The 26831-nt window shown below is 47.8% G+C and overlaps 1 protein-coding gene and 1 pseudogene across 2 annotated transcripts in view; one reads left to right on the forward strand and one right to left on the reverse strand.

Annotated features, from left to right (window-relative positions):
• The window catches only part of DOCK8 (dedicator of cytokinesis 8), a 227664-nt gene extending 209218 nt beyond the window's left edge, over positions 1-18446 (forward strand). The window contains exons 44-48 of one of the 2 annotated variants that reach the window (XM_035029106.1): positions 586-822; positions 3277-3420; positions 5121-5227; positions 16805-16975; positions 17412-18446. In XM_035029106.1, coding sequence (XP_034884997.1) covers positions 586-822; positions 3277-3420; positions 5121-5227; positions 16805-16975; positions 17412-17472 — 720 coding nt within the window. In that variant the 3' untranslated portion in view covers positions 17473-18446. The remainder of the gene's footprint in view (positions 1-585; positions 823-3276; positions 3421-5120; positions 5228-16804; positions 16976-17411) is intronic. The other variant, XM_035029107.1, reaches the window with a different exon arrangement.
• LOC118026327 lies at positions 8654-8877 on the reverse strand (annotated as a pseudogene).
• Positions 18447-26831: the final 8385 nt, after the last annotated feature.

Genomic DNA, 26831 nt, shown 5'->3' on the forward strand with positions numbered 1-26831 from the left:
GCAAGGTTTTTGTGTGAACGTAAGTTTGCATTTCTCATGGATGCACACGTCAGAGCGGGATGGCGGGGTCATATGGCCAGTGTCATCTATCTGTGTAAGAAACAGCTAGCCTTATGTTAGAAGGGGCTGTCCCACTTTCCACTCCCACCATCGGTGTGTGAAAGTTCCAGCACCTCTCCGTCCCTGGCCGTGCTCAGGACTGTCACTTGTCTTCAGTCTGGCCATTCTAAGTGGGCAGCGGTCATGGGGACTCCAAAAAGGAAAGCTTGTCTGTTCTGAATAGCAGTTCGTGAACTTTCGTACCAAGTTTCAGTTGGACCAGTGAGGTCAGCTTGGAGGGGCAGCTGGGAGACCTGACTTCACATGGGCACGCTGCCCTGTCCTTCTCGCCCACAGCCCTTCGTCTCCCTGGGGGGGCAAAGCAGGGATGGCTGACGTCTGGCCTGATGCACTCAGCTTCTGTGGCCTTGGGGTGCACACAGGGTGGGTGCAGGGCGCTGTGTCCCAACATGCCTCCCCAGTACATCCTGGGTGGTGGCTTGCAGACGAGCTCATCTCCTCCTTCCCCCACCTTTTCCCCCTCAGGCCTACATACAGATCACGTTTGTGGAGCCCTACTTTGATGAGTATGAGATGAAAGACAGGGTAACCTACTTTGAGAAGAATTTCAATCTGCGGAGGTTCATGTACACCACCCCCTTCACCCTGGAGGGGCGGCCCCGGGGAGAGCTGCATGAGCAGTATCGGCGGAACACCATCCTGACCACCATGCACGCCTTCCCCTACGTCAAGACCAGGATCAGCGTCATCCAGAAGGAAGAGGTAATGGCCCCTGGAGCCAACGGGCTCAGGACTGAGGTCACCACTGAATGCCTGAGTCTCCCTCCCAGGATGACACTCACACCTCCTCCGAGCTCCTTCATGGCAGACTGGAGAGAAAACCAAAAAAAGGGACACACTGGAAATATTATTGTGGTGGTTATTCTCTGACTGTCATGGCGCCAGGGAATCCCATTTAGGCAGCCGTGCACTTCATAGCATTACTTTATATTTAAATATTTTACATTTTGAAGTTGTATCTTTAACATAAATAGAATGACAAAATTACAATATTTAACATGTTTATTTCATGATATGCTTACTTGAAATATATATTTAAAATTTAAATATTTTATATTGAATTTTTATATATTTGGAAGCTTACAGGTGATTCAGACAGAGTTGTTTTATTAGTTATTAGAGACGAGGAATAGCAAGCAAGTAGCCCCACAAGTTGGTGGTGAGCTGGAAGAAGGGCCCCCTGCAAGATAGGCAAGGAGACCAACTGACTTCTAGTCCCAAATTCCTCCTGTGACATTGCTCACACTTACTTTCATTCAGCTTTTCTCATCTATACACTGACAGCGAGGACCCCTTTCTCTTCTCTGGTTCTCTGTACAGTAGGAGACTTTGAATCCATTGTAAGAGGACTGATCAAGAAAGCGTCTCAAAACTAGACATAGTACAAACATTTCATTTTACTTTAAAATACATATGTGGACATTTATTTGTCATTCAATTTATATAAGGCCCCAGCCTTCCCTGTGATTTGGGGTTGGCGGGTCACAATTCAGCATTGTCTTTCTAGTATAAGCCCCACCCTTAATACACTGTCCATAATTTTCAGTTTTCATTTCTATATAGCAGAGGAGGAGCTTAAAGATACTTGCTAAACAATATGAGGACAGAGTCCTTCTGGATTTTTATGACTTGCTTGCCCCTAGCCTTTTACAGTTGTCTTGCACACATCTAATATGGCAGGAATCTTTATAGCAACTCACTTTTGTGGTATCTTGCCCCAGCATTCAGCTTCGTGTTCATAGAAACAGTTCTGTTTCTTTCCACACCCACAGTTCATCAGTTTGTGCATTACTCAATTAGATGAGGTCATTCAAATAACAAGCATAACAGGCATCATCAAGTCGGTGAATGCGCAGAGCTGAGCTGTGAACGGATGCCTCATGGGGCAGGAGCAGAAGTGACTGAGCTCACTGCCCATTGGCTAGGGTGTCAGCAACCACATCAGAGAGTGAGCTTCACGGACATGAGAGAAATCCAGGCTGAGTGACTCAGTTAAGGAGAGGTTGGTTTAGAAGGCATCTATAATATTTCTTATTGTTTTAGGCTTTTGAACACTAGGACAGGTAGGCATAGGACAGAAATAAACTCATGGTTCCAGTAAGAATCCCCACAGCATTTCTTGGCCATATCTCCCTTTCCCGAGAACCTCAGTGTGTTAGATCACTAGGACTGTTGTAACAGAGGACCACGGGCTGCATGGCTGACATGGCAGAAATGTATTGTCTCATAGTTCCGGAGGCTAGTGACCAAATTAAGACGTTGGCAAGGTTGGTTCCTTCTGAGGGTTGTGGGGGATGGATGTGTTCTGGGCTTCCCTCCTTGGCTTGTATATGATGATCTTCTCCCTGTGTCTTCACATTCTCTCCCTCGACATGTGTCTCTGTGTCCAAATTTCCTCTTCTTATAGGGACATCCATCATATAGGGCCCATCCTAATGACCTCTCTTTAACTTGATTACCTCTATAAAGACCCTATCTCAAGTAAGGTCACATTCTGAGGTACTGGGAATTAGGACTTCAGTATATGAAGTGGGGGTGGGGGGAGGATAACTCCACCTACAACATTTAAGAAGGACCCTACCCCAAACCTGCAGAACTTGGCAACCAGGAGATTGACCCTTAAGAGAATTCTGTTAATCAGGAATTCATCTTTAGGTTGAGCTGGAGAAGGTACACATGATGCCAAAATCATGTGTTATGGTGGAAAGAAAAATCTTGAGTGCTGTGCTTCTTACACCTTCTCCAATTATAAGTCAAGTAACTTGTTTAATAATTGGTAAGGAAACTTAACAGGGTAGAAAGAACATGGATTTTGAATGTCGACATCATTGTGATCAAATTCTGAGCTCCCTCCTTACTACCCTGTGTCATTTGGTGGCACTTCCTGAACCTTACAAATCCCTCTTTGGATGTAGAATGGAGAGAATACGTAGGTTGTTTAAAGGAGTCCATGAGAAATGTCCACAAAGTTCCCCGAACACAGTAAGTGTTCAAGAAATGTTAGGCCTTTCCTTCCTCTTAATCTATCCAGAATATTTTAAATACTCTGAAGGTATCCTTACCTGCTTCTTCAAATCCGGTCCGTCATAGCCCCAGGTTTGTCCATGGCTTCCAAGACTAGACAATGACTTCCCTGCACTTCTGTCTTGTGTTCAGTTTGTTTTGACACCAATTGAAGTTGCCATTGAGGATATGAAGAAGAAGACCCTGCAGTTAGCGGTTGCCATTAACCAGGAGCCCCCTGATGCCAAGATGCTTCAGATGGTGTTGCAGGGCTCCGTCGGAGCTACTGTAAATCAGGTGAGCAAGACTGGCTGCCGGCAACTCCTCTGGTCCTTGTTACTTGGGGTTTCATTATATGTCTACACCTCCTTCCTTAAGGTTGATGAGGAGTCTGATCCACACATAAATGGTATCCCTGAACTTAGACCCAACACTTGTGAGGTTTAGAAGACTTTGAGGAGGGCTCTTCACATAACAACCGTGGTAGAAAAGAAGTCCCAGGGGCACCTGGGTGGCTCAGTCGGTTAGGCCCCTGCCTTGGGCTCAGGTCCTGATCTCAGGGTCCTGGGATCGAGCCCTGCATTGGGCTCCCTGTTCAGCGGGGAGTCTGCTTCTCCCTCTCCCTCTGCCCCTACTCCACTTGTGCTCTCTCTCTTTCAAATAAATAAATAAAATCTTAAAAAAAAAAAGAAAAGAAAGAAAGAAAAGAAGTCCCAGCCATGAGTAGACCATGTGTAAGGGGCACCATTTTCACAGAGAGGTCTTCACTTTGAGGCCAGACCTGGCAGCATGCTCCAGATCTGGCTCCTATTGCAGAGGGCTTAGTCATGCCCTATGTAGACAAGGTTGTTGCAGAGCTTGAGGCCAATCTAAGAGTGTCTGTAGGAGAGAAGGGAAAGGGTCTAGGACATGCAGCCCCTGGGTCAGTCACCAGACGAATCCAGCATGCTGGGGGCCTTGCCAGCCAGGAGTGATCAGGGACCAGGCTTCTTGGGGCACTTCAGACCAAACTGGATATTCTCAAACCCCTTAGAATCCTTACTCCCAAACCCGCATGTAACTAAACCAGTCTCAGATACAGGGAGGTGCTAGCCTCATACTTTCTGTCCAGTGGGCATCCTTAATTTCAGATCCAGATCTGCTCTTGTCTACACCTCCACTCAAAAACCCAGTGAGTATCATGACTTTTTCCTCACTCACCACACCTGGACTTCCCTGCAAAAATTGTGTCCAGATAATATCAAGGGAACAGAAATAGCACAGAGGAGAAATGACTATTATATTTCCAAGATCAGAAAATATTAGGAAGTTTTGCTTTAAGTCCCAATCCTTTAATGAAAATGGAAGACTTTGTGAGCCCATAACCATGTACTGTGCATATCTCTGACACAAGCCAGCAATTACACAAAATGGTGCCACGACTAGGGCAACTAAATAAGTGGATATGAAAGGATGAATCAAGACAATCCTCAATTTTAGAAAAGCAACTCAGATCACATACCCTGTGATGCAGTAGTATTACCTTTACATACAAAGAAGAGCCTATTATTAGTAGAGCCTATATTAGTAGAGCAAGAAAATACATTTGGGGGCAGCTGGGTGGCTCAGTCGTTAAGCATGTGCCTTCGGCTCAGGTCATGATCTCCAGGTCCTGGGATTGAGCCCTGTGTCAGGCTTCCTGCTCAGCGGGGAGTCTGTCTCTCTCCCTCACCTTCTGCCCCTCCCACTCCTGCTCTCTCTCTCCCCCTCTCCAATAAATGAATAAAATCTTTTTTAAAAAAAGAAAATACGTTTATACTTCTGAGTATTCTCCTAAATGTCCAGACTCCTAAGAGATCAAAGTTTCCTGAGAAGTTCAGAACCTTCCTTGATTTTTTTGTCTTGGTCACACTACCTACAGAATTAAACGTCCAAACTCAGAAGTCAATCCAAGATTTTCTCCCAGGTAATTTAATTTTCTTCCCAATGTCATATTGTTCTGTTCCTTTTTCCATCAGGGACCACTGGAAGTAGCCCAAGTGTTCTTGGCCGAAATTCCAGCTGACCCAAAGCTCTATCGACATCACAACAAGCTGAGATTATGCTTTAAGGAATTCATAATGCGGTAAGATGGAATATGGCTGGGAAGGCAGCAGAGCGGTGGTTCTCAGAGAGGGGTCCCTAGACCAGCAGCTAGGGCATCACCTGAGAACTTGCTAGAAAGGCCAGTTCTCAGGCACCAACCAGGCCTACGGAATCAGAATTTCCAGAGGTGGATGCCGGCAGTCTGGGTTTTAACAAGCCCTCTGGGGATTCTGATGCACCCTCACGCCTGGGAACCCCTGCAGCAGACCAGCCTTATGTGTACTATTAAGTAACCGGCATTCAAACCGTAAAGTGCTTTCATGTTTATCGTCTTGTGTGCGCCTCACACATCACACCGATATTACCACCAGCCTCATTTTGCCAAAAGGGGAAACAGAGGTTTGGAGATGGGAAATGATTTTGCCTGAGGTCACACAGCTAGTTAGTAGGAGAGCTGAGTTCAAATCCAGAGCTTCTGAGCCACATAGCGCACATCTCCATTCGTGTGCTGACCGTCCACGATGCTTTCAAGTCCAAGAGGGTGTTGGCATTGGTTTTAGAAGTTTTAATATCACATGATAACTTATTTGTAGAATCTTTTATTTTAAATTTTTTTTAAAGATTTTATTTATTTATTTGACAGAGACACAGTGAGAGAGGGAACACAAGCAGGGGGAGCAGCAGAGGGAGAAGCAGGTTCCCCACTGAGCAGGGAGCCCGATGCGGGGCTCGATCCCAGGACCCTGGGATCATGACCTGAGCTGAAGGCAGACGCTTAACAACTGAGCCACCCAGGCACCCCTTATTTGTAGAATCTTAAGAATAGACCCTGTCTCACATTTGGTGAAGGCAATTCTAACACTGGGCTTTTTCAAAAGTATCTTCTCTCTGGCAGTTCCCATCATCAGACAAGCTTCTGTGGGCTGGCATCAGGAGCGGCCCGTTCAGGCTGCATAGGAACAGGTCTTTGAGCAAGGTCTTGCAAACTGTTGCAGTACAGACGGGTACCGTGGGGTCCCCTGTGGCCCTAAAATGAATGTTTATGAAGGATGTGATGACCTTTTACCCATGACATCAGGAAAATGTGAACCAGTATTTCTTTTCAACCTTAGAGCAGCATATCAAGTGTAGGAATGACCTCACTTGGCAGATGGGGAATAAAGGAGGCTAAAAGTGAAAGTTTGCTAAATTCACTGAAAACTCATCAGCGTGCCAGTGTTGGGTAAGATGAGAGCTCCCTCGCCTTCCACAGGCTCTGGTGAGAGGTCTGCAGACATGCTGTATATGGAGACCCGGTCTGTGGGCAAGAACCCATACACACACGGGGCACATACACAGAGATTACATTTATTAATAGTTTGGCATTTGAATTGCTTCCTGTATTTGAAAGCAATTCTGACATTACACAAAAGCTGCATTTTGTTGAGAAAAGAGAGCATTTTTACAGAACAAAAAAACTAGGAAAATACTGTGGGAATTTTTTTTTTTTTTTTTTTGGTGGGAATTTTTAAAGATCTATTTCCTTTCCACTTATCTTCATTTAAAATTATTTCGGGGGAGAGCTGGGTGGCTCAGTCAGTTAAGCGCCTGGCTCTTGGTTTCTGCTCAGGTCATGATCTCGGGGTCCTGGGATTGAGACCCATGTAGGGCTCCATCCTCAGTGGGGAGTCTGCTTCAGATTCTCTCTCCCTCTTCCTCTGCTCCTTCCCCTGGCTTGCGCACGCTAAAATAAATAAATCTTAAAAAAAAAAAAAGAAATAAGGTATGGTTGAAGGCCCCTGAAGTTGGCAGTGGCCTAGGCCTCCTTGGACCTCTGAAAGGACCTCTGAAATGTTTAAAGAGACAGTACGACCCGGGTATGGTATCCGTTGTGGGAAGACAGGAGCTCCCGACAGCACCCGTAGGTGCATAACTAAATACCAGCACAGTGCAGCATGCGCTACCCACTGCCGAGAGCGCAGGAAATACAGGGCTCCAGAGTTCAGAAAGGAACGGTCCATTAGAGGCTAGAAGGCTGGAGAAGCCTTCACTTAAACTTCGTCTTGAACATTTAGGTAGAACAAAGGGGGCGGTCCGAAGAGGGAGCCAGGCCTGGTAAAGCAACAGACCCTGAAAACCTCCGGGACGCCTCTGGGCTCCTCTGAGTCAGCAAGAGCAGTGTGTTCCCGGGAGTCTGCTAGGACAAGAGGAGAGATGAACGACAGCCAGATTGGCAGATGGAGCTCTGGACAGAACCGAAGTGTAAAAGCAGGTTGGGGAAGAGCAGAGGTGATTTGGTTCCCTAGTCTGTAAATCATACCCTCAAGACAGCAGGAGGCGAGGAGACCTTCCTTTCCCCCGATTGCTTAATTGCTTCTCAAGTCCCCTCAGCAAGTTGCAGGCTTTTAATGGGCAGAGTCATTATTTTGTCACATTATTTGCTGCTGGGTATTTCCTCCCGGCTCTCTGCTTCCGACAGCCAAGGTGACACAAGAGGGGAAGATACTGGGGGGTGGACAGCTCTTGGGTTTCCCTGTGAGTGAGCTCCCCCTGCTTGGCAGACTGGGGCGGCGGGTTGATAAGCCCGGATTTCCAAGGTGAACAAAAGTGAGCCTTCCGATGCCTCTTTGCTGAGCGCGGAAACGTAGGCTTGCCAGGTGCCTGCTGTCAGGTCCTGCCCCTGGGCGGTGGCCTTGGACTTGGCTGTCGCGGCACCAGACTGGCCACGGGGGACCTGGCAGGCCGGCCCGCGGCGGCTGATGCTCATCCAGCCAGTTGTCAGGTCGAGACCTTGATCCCCTCCGGTAAGAAAAAAACAAAACAAAACAAAAACCACCTCAGGGTGTCTGAAGCCAAGATGGAGAGATACCCCATTCTCTTTCATTCCTCTGCTCCCCAGAGTACTCAAGCTATTTTAGACAGTGCCAGAGCTTCCAGTCTGGGTTTTTAAATTTTCTTCTTACCTTTCTGCCTTAGCTCGGGCTGGTGTCACCAAATACTGTGGACCGGGTGGCTGGACCAGCTGGGAAGGCTCAGAGGAAGGTGCTGGCAGGCCGGGCTCCCCGTGAGGGCTCTCTTGCTGGCTGGGCCTCCTCACGGGGTAGAGAGAGGAAGAGGAAGAAAACTCTCTGACAAGGGCACTAATCCTACCCCATGGGTCCCATCCTCAGGGTAATTTACACCAAAACACCTCTGAAAGGCCTTACCTCCAAATACCATCACGTGGGGTGTTAGAGCTTCAACATAGGAATGGGGGGGGCAGAGGACACAAACATTCAGTTATAACATTACCTGAACGCTCTCAGCCTTACAAAGCCTACGTGATCCTTACATTTATTTACTTATTTTTGACTATTATAAAAGTTTATTTAACAAAAAAGTTCAATATGAAAATGCACACGACCTGATTTTTATATTGTAGTAAAACAGGTACTGTGGAGGGGACATGTGGAAGCAGTTGATTCCTTCTGATGAACACACCCATTGTTTATACTCGTTCCAAGGCTTCCAACGTGATGAGACTATTTCCTCGTGTTACCACCATTCCAGTATTGTTCTGTTGCCCCCGGTTGCCATCTGCACACATTCATCTATCACAAGACTCATAAACAGATCGAACCCCCGCAATATTCCTTGGACATGTCTGCCACCATGTAATTTCAATGATAATTTCTTGCCCATAAATGTTTTCAACTCGGGAGGGTGAGCTTTGCTCAAGGTGTCTACTCGGCGAGCTCAAAGATGCCTCCCTTTACGTTTATTTTTATATTGAAATAAAAGACCACATCCTCCACGGCACCAGTCACAAGTTGTCTCTAGGAGAAATAGTTTGAGATACACCCAGACAGGCTCCTACCACACGTATGGTCACAGAGTCAGGACACGGAGCGTGGAGCGGTGGTGTTTGCAGACTGCAGTGAGGGTCTGTAAACAGGAGGGAGGGAGAATCTGCCCAAGGGGCCAAAGGAACACCAAATGCGTATCGTGTGGGTAGAAACAGAAGCAGGAGGTAGGAAGAGATTTGAATATGTGATAGGAAAACAAAGCCTTAAATATCATGAGGGGTTGCTCTGCAGCAGGTCAGTAGGGGAGGACAGAGGAATGACTTCTGTCACTTTTCTAGGGTCACAGAGACCTGATCAGTGGGCTAAGGCTGCTAGAAAACTGAAAGCCAGGTGGAACAGGTTACACTTCAGGCCCGTATGCAGGTGCATACCACCCCCCCACAAGACACACAGGGCTCTGCCCCTCCCTCGTGCCTCCTGCAGTGATTCTGAACAAAAAAATATCCATTTTTGTTACAGTGTGATCTTTTCCTCCTCTCTCAGCCCACCCCATCCCCCAGGTCTCATGAGCCAGCTCCTGGCCCTCAGGGCTGGTCCATGCTCAGGGACGGGGCACCATGCCCGAGGGTGGCTGGGGCTGATACTGGATTAGAGAATATTATAGAAACATGTGAACCCCAGGACTCTGTGACTCTTCAGGAGAAGCCCAGGGCCTGAGAGGGGTTAAGGTCAGTGTAAAGTGATGCAGGCATAAGTCTGATCTGGTGAACCACCCCCCTGTGCCTGGATTCTAGGAATCTGCTTCTGGGTGTCAGATGCGAGTCTGGACACCTTCCCAAGCCTGTAGCCCCAGTCTAGCCCCCCCTTCCCACATCTGGCAATAGGATGAGGAGAAGGGGCCACTGGACCTTCTGTGAGGGAGGTGGCCACACAAATCCAACCAGGGGCGGTAGAGGTGACTCCAAGGGGACAGCAGGACGATGCTGCCCCTGGTCTGCCCTCGGGTGTACTCCCTACCCCCACAGCGCTGCGTCCTACAGCAGTGGGGAGCACATAGGATGATGCCTTTCATTAGGCCATAACCCCTACTTCGCTCCCAAAAAGCAGGTAGTGTTGACTGTGAAGCCCTCCCTGGTGGTCATCGCTTAGCTAGATCCTCACACACCTGACACCCTTTCATCCCCATAAACCCACTTTACAGATGAAGGATATGAAGTTGCAGAAGGTTATAATAAGCCCAAGGTCACACAGCAAGTAAGTGGCAGAACCACGATCGAAAGTCTTCACTTGGGACAGGCTGCCCTTGGGTGTGGGGTCCGGCCAAGGCCGGCCAGGGAGGGAGGAAATGAAGGGGCTGAGTTGGAGAAAACCACCGGGGAGGGGTGCCTGGCAGAGCCTGCCCCTGCCCCTGGTGCCCTGCCCCTAGATGATCCCTCCTTGCCAGTCCTCGGCTTCTCTCGTATCGCTGTCAGATCTCCCCACTCCAGCAGTCCCGCTTCCTTCCTGGGCCCGGAGTGGAGGTTTGCTAAAGAGGTACCAGCAAGAAGCTGAGAAAGGCAGAGTACTCCAAACTGGGGCTCCAGAGAGAATACCTTCAACTTGAGACCAAGGCCATATGCCTGGATTCTAGCTGGAAAGGCCATGTCTTCCCAGGGGGAGTATGCGGTGTTGCAATTAGCAGTGGGCTCCTGAGCCAGGCCGCTGGGCTTCACGGACCCACCGTGCCTTAACTAGCTGTGTGACCTTGGGAAAGTTACCTGGCCTCACTTTCTCCAACTTTAAAATGGGAATTGTAATCGTAACTCTCTCTTAGATCTGGTGTCATGATACGATGAGGGCTTGGCACTTACTAAGTGATCAATCAATGTAACGTCATTTGGTGGGGCAGAGACCGGATCAATTTGAGGAGGAAACAGAAACTTAACCATCTGACTTAAATATAGACATTGTCCACCCATGACTTGGGTGCTTCTATAAAGTTTGTACCATAAGACACAGTGGGCCGAGGACACATGAACTGAGGACTGGCAGGTCTCTGGATTTGCACCTGACTCTGCTGTTCCTGCAGGTGTGGGACTCAGGACAGGGCATTCCATCTCTGCATTTTTTTTTTTTTTAGATTTTATTTATTTATTTGACAGACACATTGAGAGAGGGAACACAAGCGGGGGGGTGGGGGGGAGAGGGAGAAGCAGGCTTCCCGCCAAGCAGGGAGCCTGATGCGGGGCTCGATCCCAGGACCCCAGGATCATGACCTGAGCCAAAGGCAGACGCTTAATGACTGAGCCACCCAGGTGCTCCTCTGCATCTTTCATTAACCGTGAAAAACCAGGGACAGGAATATAAACTCTTTCGTACTTCATCATTCTCATATCGATCAAATCATTTCTGTACTCAGACTGGGTCTATCGGGAATCATAACCATAACAACAATAAGTGTTCTTACTTGAAAATTCTAAGCACTTTATATGTTTTCACTCATTTAATCCTTACAAGCACAATAAGGTCAGCTATTATTATCACTTTCATATCACAGGTAAAGAAACTAAGGCATGAAAAGGTTAAGTGCCTTGCCTAATGTCACAAAGCTGATACTCCGCAAAGCAGGATTCAGAGTTGAGCACTCAGGCTCCAGAGTCTATACTCCTAACTACTATGCTGTGCTGTTCTCTTTAGGAACTGTGTTCAGTTGCTCATAACAGAGAACAGAAGTAAGATGGCTTAAATAACATAGAAACTTATTTTTTTTCTCCTAAAATAAGATCAGAGATAGTCATCCCAGAACTATATCATCAGTGACCCTGGCTCTTTCCATTCTTTTCTATGCCATCCTGATTATAGTGCGCCCATCCTCATAGTCACAAGATGGCTGCTAGGGCTCTAGCCATCGTGACCACATCCCCGGAAAGTATCAGGAGTAGAAATGAGGAAAGAGCAAAAGGCTGTGCCCCTTTAAAGAGCTTTCCTGGTGACTTCATTTTGTATCTCATCAGCCATCCCTATCTGTTAAGGGAGGCTAGGAAATGTCACTTCCCAGGGAGGCTCACCAGATGGAGTTCTGTTGCTAAAAAAGAGACTGGATTGAGGAAGGAACTAGCAATTGTTGGCCATCCCAAGGGACTGATGTGGAGGCTGTGCTAAAGGAGCATCACAGAGGAGGGAGGCCAACAGATACAGAGATGGAGGGCTCCCTGACGACCCTCTCTGTAGGAAAGATACCTACCTCCTTACAGAGAGGCCCCTGCAGGTGACTGTCTACCAAAGCCAGGAACCACGTTCTGGAGTTAAAATTTCCTTCCTCTCAGTCTGGTTTCTGTGGGATTCTGAGTGCTGGAAACCCCCAGGCACGTCTGCTATAAGAAAATGCTTGTGTTCAGTGACCTTATCAACAGAGGGGGCAACAAAAGGGGGGGGGGCTCTGGAATGCTGGTGTTATTGAGCTAGAGCAGCACAGTCTATTTCTGGACCTGATGACAATGTGACGATAAGGCCACTTAAACAATTATTTGCATTGTAGGTCTCTGTTGTGTAGATTTCCCAAGAGAAATAGCTGTTCTGGAGACGGTCGATTTCGTGCATGGCTCACTTTAGTTTATGGATTTAAATTAACATAATGATGGAGCACCTGCTGGCTCAGTCCGTTAAGCATCCAACTCTTGATTTCAGCTCAGTCATGAACTCAGGGTCGTGAGATCGAGCCCGGTGTCAGGCTCAGTGCTGAACGTGGAGCCTGCTGAAGATTCTGTCTCCCGCTCTCTGTCCTCCCCTCCCCCCATGCTCGCGTATGCTCTCTCTAAAAATAAATAAATAAAAATAAACCCAAAACCATAATGGAAACTATTTTAATTTTAATAAAATCTATATTATATAGGGGCACCTGGGTGGCTCAGTCAGTGAAGCATCTGACTTTTTTTTTTTAAAGATTTTATTTATTTATTTGAGAGAGAGAAAATGAGATAGAGAGCATGAGAGGGGGGAGGGTCAGAGAGAGAGGCAGACTCCCTGCTGAGCAGGGAGCCTGACGTGGGACTCGATCCCGGGACTCCAGGATCATGACCTGAGCCGAAGGCAGTCGCTTAACCAACTGAGCCACCCAGGTGCCCCAGAAGCATCTGACTCGATTTCAGCTCAGGTCACGATCTCAGGGTTGTAGAGATCAAGCCCGGTGTCAGGCTCAGTGCTGAACATGGAGCCTGGTAAAGATTCTCTCTCCCTCTCTCTGTCCTCCTCCCACCTCCATGGTCTCTAAAAAAAAAAAATTAAAAAAAAAACCATAATAGAAGCTATTTTAATTTTAATAAAATCTAGAGTATATGGGGGCACCTGGGTGTGGCTCAGTCGGTTAAGCATCCCACCCTTGATTTTGGCTTAGGTCATGATCTCAGGGTTGTGGAATTGAGCCCCATATTGGACTCTGTGCTCAGCTCGGAGTCTGTCTTCTCCCTCTGCTCCTCCCCACCCCTCACACACTCTCTCTCTCTCAAATAAATAAATAAATAAAAATAAAATCTTAAAAAAAAAAAATCTAGAGTATAGAATCCAAATGGGGGAAAGGAAGAAATACAGAAAATGTATATGAAATAATTCATAAGTTATAAAATTTGTTAAAATATAACTTCATATTACTACTACAACATCTGAAAAATTTTCACCCCACCTATTAATATATTTGTCTTTGTAAAACACTATGTTCATCTATTGCTTCGCAACAGGCTACCTCAAGACTTAGTGGCTTAAAATGACATTTAATTATTATGTATGTGGTTCTAGGGGCTGGTGGGCTCAGCTAGGTGGTTTTCGCCCAGTCTCTCGTTGTCACCCAGACAGTGGCTGGGGCCTGAATTGCCTGAAGTGCTCCTCAGTCATATGTCTGGTGTCTGAGCTGAAAAATCCTTAAAGAGCAGGTGGTTCCGGACTCCAGAAGGCACGTGTCCCAAGAGACAGAGCCAGGTAGAAGCCACACTGCTTCTTTTACCTAGTCACAGAGCGCGTAAAGCCTTTAACCATGTCCAGGACGCATGGTACGCCATCAGTGTATGTCAGCTGGCTCTTGTTACTTCTGAGCACGAAGACTAGGGAGAGTTTAGTTCATTCCCCCCAAGTTTTCAGAGACATTCCCAAGGATGCAGTCAGCCTCTGTGGGCCTCCTGCAGTCTGCCGATCTTGCAAACCCAGGCCTTAAAGTCATCCTGAAACTGATTTTATTTTGCACATGGTGGTAGCTCGTAACTGTTAGTTAAGAAGCAATAGAAACGGAAGGGATGATGGTGATTTCTCAGGATTCAAAGGTTATAAACCTCCCCTTCGCACCCCTTCTTGAAAACTTTGATATGCAACCTCAGAGATCGTACAGTTTGCTTCAGTTAACGTCCAACTTAAAAGATTGGTGAAGATCCAGTTAGGGGAGTTCTTTTGGTTTCTGGCTGAGTTAAATCAAATCTTTTTCTGCCGGGGGCTAATTGTGTAGGAAAGCTGTGGTCATGGGTTTATTTCTGCCTAGTCCAGGTAGGTTTCCCCTGTCCTGTAGCCACGTTCCACCCTCTTCGCCTTCGGCTGTCATCATGAAAATGTGTTCAGTGGTAATACCAAGGATTTGGGTCATAAGGTCTGGGTATCCCCATGACTTACCCAGATCTAACCCTGCTATCAGGAAAACAGTTTAAACCACATTGATCACCAGGATCCCATTCACCTATAGGGTAATAAAGAATTATTACTAATTTTTGCAGGTCAGCTAGGTTTCTACCATTATGGTGTCCCTTCAAGGTTTGTTGATTTGTTAAGTTCCCTTAGGTAGCACAGTGTAAAATAAAAGGCAGGACTTTATTATGTTTAAATATGATTTTCTTCTTTGGTATGTAGCATACTCTGTGGGAGACCATGAAAACACTAGGCTTAACTGTCTACAAGTTAGGTCACCACAATGAGCTTTAACAATTTTCTCTCTGACGCTTTGCAGTTTCACCATGGTGGAGCTCCGTATGGATCTGTTTCTGCCAATGAGGGGATTTGCGTCCGTTTGCAATTCTGGAAAATTATCAGCTGTTATCTCTTTATATATTGCCTCTTATTTTTCATTCCCTTAGGTAGTCATTTAGATGTGGGTTGGGCATCTCCACTATATCTCCAGGTTCTTTTTTTTTTTTTTTTTAAGATTTTACTTATTTATCTGAGAGAGAGAGAAAGCACTAATGGGGGGAGGGGCAGAGGGAGAGGGAGAAGCAGGCTCCCCGCTAAGCAGGGAGCCCAACGGAGGGCTTGATCCCAGGACCCTGAGAGCATGACCTGAGCCGAAGGCAGACGCTTAACCGACTGAGCCACCCAGGTGCCCCTCTCTCTCCAGGTCCTTAACCATTTTTTTTTTATATTTTTAATTTTTAAAAAAATTTCTTTGGTGATTTCCTTAGATCTGTCATATAGTTCGTGTGTTCTCCATTTGTGTCTGGTTTATTTTCTAACCTGTCCATTGGGATCTTTTTCTTTATCTTAGTGACTCTATTTTTATTTCTGGAAGTTCCATTTGGTTCTTTTCTGAAGTTTCCCTGATCTCTTTTTTCATACTCTTTCATCACGAATTTTATACCTTTTTTTTTTTATTACATCTCTGTATTAACTTTGGTCTTTTATATTGTTCTGTCATCTCGAATTCTTAGTGGGCTGTTTCTCCTGCTTGTTGCATCTGTTGGTCCTCTCCCGTGATGATTGTATTGTGAGCTTATCTTTGGGAAGGGTCACTCTTTCTGTGGGTGGCCCATGAGCCCTGATGGAGAAAGTGTTTCTCCAGAGCAAATTTATATTAATTTCTGTCCAAGCCCTGGGGATTCCAGTCACCTTGGTTGCTTTTTAATTTAATTTCTTACCTCGGAGCACTCACCACATAGCAGTATAAATTTGTAACTCATACCCGTGTGTGGTGCAAACCTAGAATTTCAGCTCTTAAGGTGACTTTCTTTCCCAGTGATGGCCCCAGACTGTTAGCAAGCTTTTATTCCACCTCTCTGGACAGTTGGCAGTATTTTTCTGGGCCCCCTTCCATAAATGGGGTAGCAGCTTTTCAAGCCCCTGAACTATATGCAAGTGGAATATTCAGAGCCCCACTTGGCCCTTGGCTGAGGCCACCTCTCCTGTCTCGTGTGGGCTCCCAGCACGCCACACCTCCCCCAGCCTCCAGGACCCCTGTGCAGTCTTGAAATTCTAACGGGCACGTCTTGGGACAACTGCCATGACATCAGCTCCTGCTATCACTCTGATTTGGATTTTTCTCCTCCTCTCTGGCACCTGGGGCTTCCCTTTCTCCTACAGCAGGTGTTGGCTGCACTTTTCAGCTCATCTGTGTGCATGCGGCAGGAGGGGGGCTGAGTGGCGTCTGCTCGGTCTACCAGCTTGCCATAAGCCACAGTGAGTGTCTTGTGAGCAGAACAATGACCCTGAGTTTGGATCCCGGGCTCACCGCTTCCTCACAGTGTTATCTTGGGCAAGTGACCTAACCTTTCTGAGCTCCAAGGACAAAATGGAGATAAATACAGACCTCCTGGGTTTGTTGGGAGAATTAACCAGATAATGCATGGAAAACTCTTCGTATGGTGCCCGGCACGTAGCAACTCAGAGCATCAAGATCTCTGGGCCACTTTTCAAGAACAGATTCCTGGGTGTTACTCCTTAGGGATTCTGATTCCTTAAATCTGAGGTACAGTCCAGATGTCTGAACTTTGAAAGCCTCCACAGGCAATCCTGATAGGCTACCAGGTTTTAGACACTCTTGGAGGTACTCAAGAAATGGTAGATAGCATCTAAGTAGCTCAAACTCCTGCGAAATACCACCTCACTTCCCGCCCCTGATGTTTGCATCTCAGGTGCGGTGAGGCCGTGGAGAAGAACAAGCGTCTCATCACGGCGGACCAGAGGGAGTATCAGCAGGAACTCAATAAGAACTACCACAAGCTGAAAGGGAACCTCAGGCCAATGATTGAGCGGAAAATTCCAGAACTCTACAAGCCGATATTCAGAGTTGAGAGTCACAAGAGGTGAGTTCAGGGCAGAGGAGGCCTCTTCCTGGGGGATGAAGGACAGGGCTTGGGGCCCAGCGGGTCAGGGCGCGCTCTGCTACACTCGGGAGGCGCACAAGCTCAGAGGACCGGGAGTGCACCCGGGGTCAGAGAAGCCGCCAGAACCCGATCTGTCCTGCCTCCATCCTGAGTGCCTTCCACTCCCTCTACCTTCTCCTTGACCTTCCTGGGGCCCCTTCATGTTGGCCTTCTGCCCGTGGTCTTCCTAGAACCCATTTCCTCCTGTGTTTTTTCTGGCGCTGGTGTGAAGGGATCTCAGGACCTTTGCATATTCACTAACTTACTGAGTTGCCCAAAGTCCTTGTCCTTTTCTGGTGGGTGATTCCCCCCCCCTTTAAAAGTTTAATTGATCTTTCTTACCTCTGTTTTCTCTCTCTCTCCTTTGTAATTTCAGAGACTCCTTCCACAGATCTAGTTTCAGGAAATGTGAAACCCAGTTGTCACAGGGCAGCTAGGAAAAGCTGTCCTCACGCATGGAGACTGAGGCTCTGTGACCCTGGAGAAGTGCTCGCTGGTACTTAAAACACAGGACATTTGCCGAGCAGGATGGACTGCATACTGCCTGACCGGACAGCACTCTGGAAGCCTTAGAATCCCAGGGACCATGGGAATTACACCCAAATGGGGTCTGATCAGGTTTTGGCCCTCCAGACTGGGGTTAATGGAGGGTGGTTAATCAGGGGAGCCTGTGTATTTATCAAATCATGGCTTTTCACAATATTGTACAAAACAAGGCTTAAACAGCATCTCCTGCTGAGTGGTCGGTCACTCTCTACAGGACAGATGACTTCCTCTGGCCGTATTTGGATTTACGGGATAAACCCAAATTGCCCGGCGGAAAATGGAAACGTCCGCCGTCCCATGCAGAGTGAACGTCACGCATTCCCTGTTTATGGGTGAGGAGGGTGGGCTGGCAGGACTGCAAAAACATGGTGAATAAATCCGTGAGGGGAGGCCTCACTAGAAATCTAAAAATCATGATGATGGTTGGAAACTTGGAGCTAGACGAGTTATTTGTGAACTCGTTACCTTCTTGGTAACGGTGGACTAATTGTTGTATAGTTATGTTTGCCTTAAGTTACTGTGTGTTAAGTTAATTTAACAAGCGTCTATAGATGAGGACCCTGGACTCACTGAGTTAGGAGATGCGCGGTACTCTGCTGCATTCACTTCAATTCAGACACTTCTGCAATACTTTGCATTTTTTTCTTCTGCTCCTTCTCACTCACTCTTTTTCTCCTCCCGCCTGGGACCAAGTTTATTTTTGTAAAAGGACAATAGCTCTGCTTTCATGTCAGAACACCGTGCCGTCCGTCGGCCTATTATATTGGCTAGAGTAGACTGAGCTTGGACTTCTTCTGGCAATGTACTGTAGGACACAGATGAACAAAACTGTGGCTTGAGAATTAAATTATATATTTTTAATATGCCTGATGCCCTTGAATGGTACTAAAAATGTAATAAGAATGGCACGCGAAATGTTTCCCTTTGCAACTCGTGTTTTTTATTTTGACACCTCTTAACTTTCACAAAGCACTTCGGAGGAAAGGAAAGAGTCATGGGCCCGGTCCTCCACACCAGACAGTGCTGTCCCAGGGCATGCCTCTTATGCGGTATTTAATTTGGTGTTTATAAGAGAGAATTTCATTTGGATGATCCAGAACTTCTTATGCAGGAATTTATATTCTGAAAGAGATCTTTTTTTTTTTTTAAAGCACAAAAGCTTACTAGTTTACATGGCAAACTTTTTGGAGTCTAGGCATTTGGGGAAAGGATTCTTTCTAAAGTATATGATACATTTAATTGCTTTCCTACCTGAGTACATATGATATACTTTAATTCCATATGCTGTTTGGAGTCTTCTGTGTGGGGGCTACTGGGTGAGACTGAGGTCCAATAACATTGTCACCATCCTCCAAACCCTGCCAGCTTAGCGAGGAGGAGCATCTCTGTGCATGTAGCCACAATACAGAGCAGACTAGAACAGGCAACAGTCCCTACAGAATGTAACCTTTCATGAGGGACTCAAGGTTGGGCATCAGTCACTCGCAACATCTATCATATTTTGCCCTCAAACAATAAGTGTTAAGTGTTAAGCGCTAAGCAAATTAGCCTGGGTGGCTCAGTCATTTGAGCGTCTGCCTTTGGTTCAGGTGGTGATCCCGGGGTCCTGGGATCAGCCTGGCGTTGGGCTCCCTGCTCAGCGGAGACCCTGCTTCTCCCTCTCCCTTTGCCTCTCTTCCTGGCTTGTTCTCACTCTCTCAAACAAATAAATAAAATCTTGGAAAAAAAAGAGTAAAGCAATTTAGGCCTTTTGGTTTTCTAAAAATTAGAGAAACCTGACATGCCACGATAGCATCTTGATTTTACATTGGAAAACCCTTCTGTGCAAGGGTTTTGGAGGAATCCTCTGATTAGCTCATGCTGCCTCTCCTTTGGCAAGGTCAAGGGTGCAACTGTCCCTGTCTCTTAAGGATCTCCAGGAAGGGGCACCTGGCTGGCTCAGTCGGTGGAGCATGGGACTCTGGATCTCAGGGTTGTGGGTGCGAGCCCCACCCCCATGTTGGGTGTGGAGATTGCTTAATAATAAAATCTTTTTTTTTTTTTTAAAGATTTTGTTTTTATTTGACAGAGAGAGACACAGCGAGAGAGGGAACACAAGCGGGGGGAGGGGGAGAGGGAGAAGCAGGCTCTCCGCAGAGCAGAGAGCCCGATGCGGGGCTCGATCCCAGGACCCTGGGATCATGACCTGAGCCGAAGGCAGACGCTTAACCGACTGAGCCACCCAGGCGCCCCTAATTTTTCTTTTTTTTTAATTTTTTTTTTTTTAAGATTTTATTTATTTATTTGCGAGAGAGAGAATGAGAGACAGAGAGCAGGAGAGGGAGGAGGGTCAGAGGGAGAAGCAGACTCCCCGCCGAGCAGGGAGCCCGATGCGGGACTCGATCCCGGGACTCCAGGATCACGACCTGAGCCGAAGGCAGACGCTTAACCAACTGAGCCACCCAGGCGCCCCAATAATAAAATCTTTAAAAAGAGAGAATCTGCAGGAAGATGAGACATATGCTGCACAGATCTGATTGGGCTGTCACGCTTTGCACGGTCTTCAAGTCTCTAATTCTATTCCCTAAGGAGTCCTTTCCACGACAGTGGGTTTGTTTTAAAATGAAAAACTTTTAGAGCCGTCATTGATCGTTGTGGTTGCAATTATGTTTCCAAAGACAGGGAGCCTTTGTTTTGCCCTGAATGTATTTTTAAATGCTTGTTATCTCAAACGGTGTAAAGCCAGTCCGAAGTATCATTTTACAAACAAAACACCCTAAAGGTTCTAATACATCCCAGAATGCTGGATATGTCCACAGTATCCAGCGTATCCTTTTCTTGGACTGAAAGCCGTGCTTCCTAATCTTTTTCACACCAGGGGCTTAAATGTTCTCTATGGAGGCATCACGTATAGCCTGCAGACTCGTTAGCTTAAAGCAGCAATGAACGATATCTCACGCAGTTACTGTGGATTTGAAATTCAGGAGTAGCTTGCCCAGGCCGTCCGATTTAGGCAGCACGTGAGGCTGAAGTCAAGATACTGGCCAGAGCTGCCATCATCTGAAGGCTTGACTGGAGCGGATGGATTCTGTTCCAAGGTGGCTCATTCCTCATGTTGGGAAGTTGTGCTGGTCTTTGACGGGAGGCTTTAGTTCTCCCTGTGGATCTCTCCCCAGATGCATGAGTGCCCTCCTGACATGGCCGCTGACTCCCCCTAGGGGGTGCGGTACAAGAGAAGTAAGGCCAAAGTGGCCATGTCCTTTATGACCTAGCCTCTGAAGTCAGACTCCCTCGTGTCTGCCATGTTCTGTGTTTTCGAAGCAAGCCACCAGGGTCAGTCCCTGTTCAGGGGGGAGATTTATTAGGCTCTACATTTTGAATGGAGGAATGTTAAAGAATTTTTGCACATTTTTGCACAATTCTGCATTTGTTGCCTCACTGGGATTGATGGACAAAGCTACTTGCTGATAGAGATTTCCAGTCCAGGAGCTCTGGCTGCCCTGAGTCCCTCCCAGGGGGCTGGGCCAGTCAACCTCAAGTAATATATATAACCCAGTTCCTGAGTGCACCATGGCACACCACTTGGGAAGCCTAGCCTACAAGTACTCAGTTGGCCATCTTTTGCAAGGGACAGAAAACCAAACTTAACCCAGTGTTCTCAAAGGGAGTGGTGGAGTTTATAGGCTCACGTAACAGGACAACCCGAAGATGTTGGTTCAGATGCATCTTGATTCAGGACCCACATAGCATGGCCTGGGTCCATTTTTCATCACTGCTTCCTCTTGGTTGGCTCCATTCTCGGGCTTTCAGCAGTGGCCCCTGGAAATTCCGGCTCAGCCCTCAGGATGGCAGTCCACCAGGCCGTCCTGAGCCTCACAGCCTCATACGTTCCGGAATTCTTAGGGGAATCTCTTGTTCGTTCTAACTGGAGTGGCTTATGCTAACCAAGATTCTCCCCTCACACTAGCAGCAGGGTCAAACCACATGGCTAGTGAGAAAGGGACTAGAACCTCCTCAGGGAACTGGGAAGAAAGGGGAAAGGAAGCAAAGCAAACCATGGGAGGCTCACTACCAAACATTTTGCTTTAAAGCATTCGGAAAAAGGAGCTCGTGTGGAGATCAGGATGAAAGTTTCTTTCATATCCTGTTCACAACCACTGACTCTGCAGGACCGTCCCCAGGAGGGGTGATGAAGGGGATAGGAAGTCTAAGAAGGAGGACCTAGGGCTTAGCATATCCTGAAGCAAAGTGGGGACCAGATAGATAGGAGTGGGAGATGTCACTGCCGCAGTCATTCGGCCTCTGGAGCGTCTTGCCAATGGTGGTGCACGCGATCCGGAATCAGAACTATAGAGCTGGGGGTGGGGGGCACTGGTAGGAGAGAGAGGGACAGGGAAATGGAGTAACGGTACGTTTGACGGCAGAAAGTCAAGCATCAGAATTGTGCCTTTCGCTCATCATTGTCTCCCCAGAGCCTGGCCCATAATGGACACTCAGTGGATGTTTATAAACAACCAAAATAATGAAAGAAGGTGGCCACCAGTGATGATTTCTTCCAGAATGCTCCTTTTCGGTAGCTCCGAGCGAAAAGCAGTACCTAAAGGAGGACAGTCGATCAGGGTTCATTGGCCCCAGAGGAATGCCTTTCCATTCACTCTAGGCTCTCTAGTGTCAATGCATGGGCAAGAATTAAGAGGATTTCCTCCCCTTCCTGGTGCTATCCCTTGACTCATCTTAAACTTCATCCGTAATAATCTTAAACCTAACCTAACGGAGCCGGATTAAACACCCAAATCTGCAATGGTCACTAAGTTTGCGGTCATAGAATTCCTGGAGGAAATGCAGCATAGCCTTGGTTGAAAACGATGTGGAGAGCTGTCTGTGTTCCTGACCCCACGGCCTTGATGCTCGCAGCACTTGGGGGACACGGGGCGGGGGGGCACTGCTCTGGAATGACGCTGCTGAATCCAGCCCAGCTCCTAGTCTGCCAGTGTTCTCCGCCTGGCAGCTAAATGGCTCTCACCTTTGCTATTTCCTTCACGCACTGGAAGATGGCAATCACCGGGCAGCACGGATAAGGGAGTGATTTTCCAGGTGATACAGCTCCGAAGGATACAGTTGAAAAATCAGCTCTTGTCCCTTACCAGTTCCTTTATGCAGTGAGAGAACATGACATAGATGACTACATTCTGTACTGATAACAAGTTCAGTTATCCGACAGGACTGTCAGGGTTATCAGTGAGATGATATAATAATAATAGTAATAATAATAATAATAATAATAATAATATTAAAATAATAAATTATTATAGAAGACCACGTGACTGCCAAAAGTCTCTGGACCAAGGATCAGAAGTCCTGGTTTCTCACTCCTTCACTTTCTAGTCCTCTGTGCAAGTCACTATACCTCTCAGCTTCAGGGGTTTTTTTTACTGTGAAATAGGGACAAATGTAGCTCTGTCTTCTTCCTACCTGCTGAGGAAATCCAGGGAGGTAATGAATGCGCGGGATTGTTTTGGAAACTCCGGAAGGCTTGCCCCCAATATAAGGAAGCACTGTTTACACCCGACACCTTCAGAAAGTTTGGCCAGCCCCCCCACAGGTTGCACCCCCGGCTGGCGGCATTCATCCGTCCAAAGGCGGATGCAGGACAGGGGCCTGATTTCCCGGTAAATAAACACCGGGTCTCCTGAGCTTGAAGTGCCCGTGGATGCCGACTGGCAAAGGCCAACAGCGAGGGCCTTCGGGGGAGAGGAAAGGAAACCCCATCCGACCTGGCTTCCCTCCCTGCTCAAGTGCAGCATGTTTCCAGTGCATTCCTCTGCAAGGTGAATACCCGGGTTCCAACAGCCCACCTGTGTGCCCCCCCCCGCCCCGCCGCAGGTGCTCCCCCAGGGTATCCAAGCACACCGACTCCCACTGGAAACAGAGCTACCGAGCAGCGAGCGGCGAGTCTGCCCCGTTGTCCTAAGGAACAACAAGAAGACAAGGCGCCGATGGTGGACGTGCAGTAACTAAGCTGACGTGGCTCGTTCGGAAGCCTGGGCTTCATCTGCAGCCTCGTGCGCTCTGCTCCATCCGCTCCAACTTGGCAGCCAGGACCCCGAAGTCTCTAGATGCACAGGAAGCCACAGGTTTCTTAAAAGGATTGTGTGGGGCCTGGCAATTGATTAAGAAACTCGATGGCCCGATCCACCGAGAACTGAGCCCAGGGCACCCCAGCAAGCACAGCAGTTTAAATGGGGCTGAGAAATCCAGCAAGCCCTGGGGGTTTAGTGTGCATGCGCATGGGGGTGTTGGGGGGCGTTTTTGTGTGTGGGTTTTTTTGTTTTCTGGGGTTTTTTGTTTGGTTGGTTTTGTGTTTTTTGTTTGTTTGTTGGGTGTTGGTTGGTTGCTTGGTTGCTTGGTTGGTTTTGCTTTAGGAGCAGAAAACTGTTCCAGCCCGTCTCACGGTGAGTAGTGGACTTGAGAAAGAAAGAGGCGGCGCAGCACCAACCCAGGGATTCCAGCAGGCTCCGGGGTCTTTTTTTCTCAGAAGCTGTGAAGCTGCAGGAAAAGCAGTCCAAGTGAGAACCAAGTAAGGTAATATCATGAAGCATGGGCGTAGTCCTAAAATCTTCCCGGTCCCCTCCAACTAGAGGAGCCCAGAAGGTGCAGCTCAACATGCATTCAGGATGAAAGGGTAAAAGAAAGGGGGGGGCAGGGTGGCGGGGCATCCTCCAGTGAAGTCTCCCGAGCAGAACCCCCACCCGTCCCAAGCTTGGTGTTCACCTGCCTGAGCTCTGATTCTCATGGCAAACCCACAGCGTTGAGAGGCCAAGCGGGACAGCATTTCCTGCAGATGAGGAAGTCAAACCCAGTCTCTGCCCTTGGAGAACACCCCGCCCCAGGGGTGCACATGTGTGCACACAGCTGGAGTGGAGGTTTGAAAGTGTCCCCATCCTCCATTACCCCTGAGCTCCAGTGGAAATCTAGCTACAGGCTCACCCCCCCACTGTGCACTTGCTTCTTGAAGCTTTCTTCCCTTTTCCACCCATCCCTCCCTGACTTCTCCCCCTCTAGTTTTATCTGTGTATAAGACTGTCCACTCCCCCCCCGCCACTTGATTGGAAGTTCTGTGCGGCTGGGAGCTCTCCCTCTTTTTGACAGTGAAGAGATTAAAGATCAGGAAGCTGTTATCCAAGTGGACACTAGCCCTCCTGGGTAGTGAAGACAACCCTGGTCACAGTCCACATGGGGATTCTTGCCGTGTAAACCAGATACCGGAGAAATCAAATTCTCCTTCAACTAAACGATGCCAAGTTGATCATTTTGCAAAGAGCTGGTCCGAGTCATGTTAATAGAGGACATAGCATTTCTTCAAATAACAGGAGACATTTGTGGCCGGGTGATCTTAAAGCTCACTTGGTTGAAGTTGCTTGTTCTTTACGTAACGAAGGAAAAACATCTACCACAGTGCTCCCTGGAAGGAACCTGCCCAGTGATCTGATCACCCACCAAGGTCTCCTCTACCTACTGGGCTAACCATGTTTTCTGACAGCTGGGCACAGGAAAGCCCACGGCACCAGCAGAGGCCGTAAATGTTGGAGTTTGCAAGAAGGTACCAAGAAAGAATCAAGGAGGGGCACTCTATACTGGGGCAAAGAGATGGGGTTTCCCAAGATGGGGTAAGGACTCCAGACTGAAGGTGGGAAAAAGGAACTGTAAGGGGTAAGATGGAGAGAGGTGTGGGGGGCACACTGAGGAGAGAGGTCACGAGATGGGGCTATCCTGGTGGGTATGCCTCCTTGGGAGAGCCCAAGGCTGCCATCTTCCCTGGAGTGGGACAGACTCAAGTAAGATAAAGTCAGCTGTTCTATGAGGTTAATGGCATTTTAGTAGAAGAATGCATTCGAACAAATAAATAAAATCTTTTAAAAAATAAAAAAAGAATGCATTCTCCCGAATCTCCATTGTAGGTGGGTGTTACCACATGAGGACATGTGCACCAGCCAGCAAGGAACAAGACCCACTTCCTGTGCACAAGGAACAATAAAAAGAAATCTGATCCCCACACCCTCCTCCCCTTCTGCTTCAATCAGAAGTAGCAAGAAATGCCCTTATGTGACTAAAAAGAAGGGGCTCTTCTCCTCTAGGGCCAACTTATATCCCCAGAGACCCAGGCATGGTGTTGTACATAACTCTTGGCATCTCATAAATAGCTGATACATAAAGACAAGCATTTCTGCTATGGCCCACCTTATCCGCAGCCCCTTGTTGAGAGCCTGCCCTGCCCACAGTCTCTGGAAGGGGCTGTTGGCTCTTCTGAAGGACAAGTACCTGCTGCTTCTTGCACACCATGGCTGATTGACCAAGGAAACCAGTGTGATCCTGAGAGCCAAACAATGCTTCAGGCCCTGAGTTTCTCTCCTTTCCACTTTCCTGAGGTGTAGTTACCTTCATCTCTGTGAGACTTCTGACTCTTGACCATAGTTCCCTCTTTTTTCTGAGGTGGCTTGAGTGGGTTTCTGCTTCTGAGCACCAAACAAACTCTATCAGGACCTGATTGCTTATGGGAAGATGCAGGCAAGATTTTCCTCTTTCTCCCCTTGAATCGGGATAGCCTTTGGTCCCCAGAATACAGGGAGGTGTATGATGTGGTGTGAGTTCTGGCCTTAATCTTAAGAAGCTTACCAGCTCCTTTTTTCATCCTCTTGGAGCTCTGCCTCCTTGGGAGAGCCTAAGTCTGCCATCTTCCCTGGAGTGGGACAGAATCAAGTAAGATAAAGTCTTGTCCTTCTTTACTCAGCTGTTCTATGAGGTTAATGGCATTTTAGTAGAAGAATGCATTCGAACAAATGCATTCTTGGAGCTGAACAAATGCTCCTCTTGGAGCTCTGGGGATATAAGTTGGCCCTAGAGGAGAAGAGCCCCTTCTTTTCTACAAAAGAGGTCTGGCTATATAATGTGCAGGACCCAGGGTAAAAGGAAAATGCAAGGTCCCTTGTTTAAAAAATTATTAAGAATTTCAAGATGGTGGCAACAGAGCATTAGACCCAGCAGGGGCCCCTCTGGGTGTGGGACCCCATGCACGTGTTGCATCCCTATGAAGCCGGCCCTGCTGGCCATCCTGATGGTGGGACCTCATGGAAAGACAGAGATCCCTGGCCTGGTCCTCGCTGCTCCAGCCATCCCGGCCAAGGTGCCTGACCCGGCAGGGAAGCCCTCTTGGATTTCCAGCCCCAGCTGAGCCTCCGGCGGGGAGGCGGGAGTGCACAAGTGACTCCGGGTA

This window comes from Mirounga leonina, unplaced genomic scaffold (assembly GCF_011800145.1).
Source record: "Mirounga leonina isolate KUSES-001 unplaced genomic scaffold, KU_Mleo_1.0 Mir_224, whole genome shotgun sequence".
NCBI lineage: Eukaryota > Metazoa > Chordata > Mammalia > Carnivora > Phocidae > Mirounga > Mirounga leonina.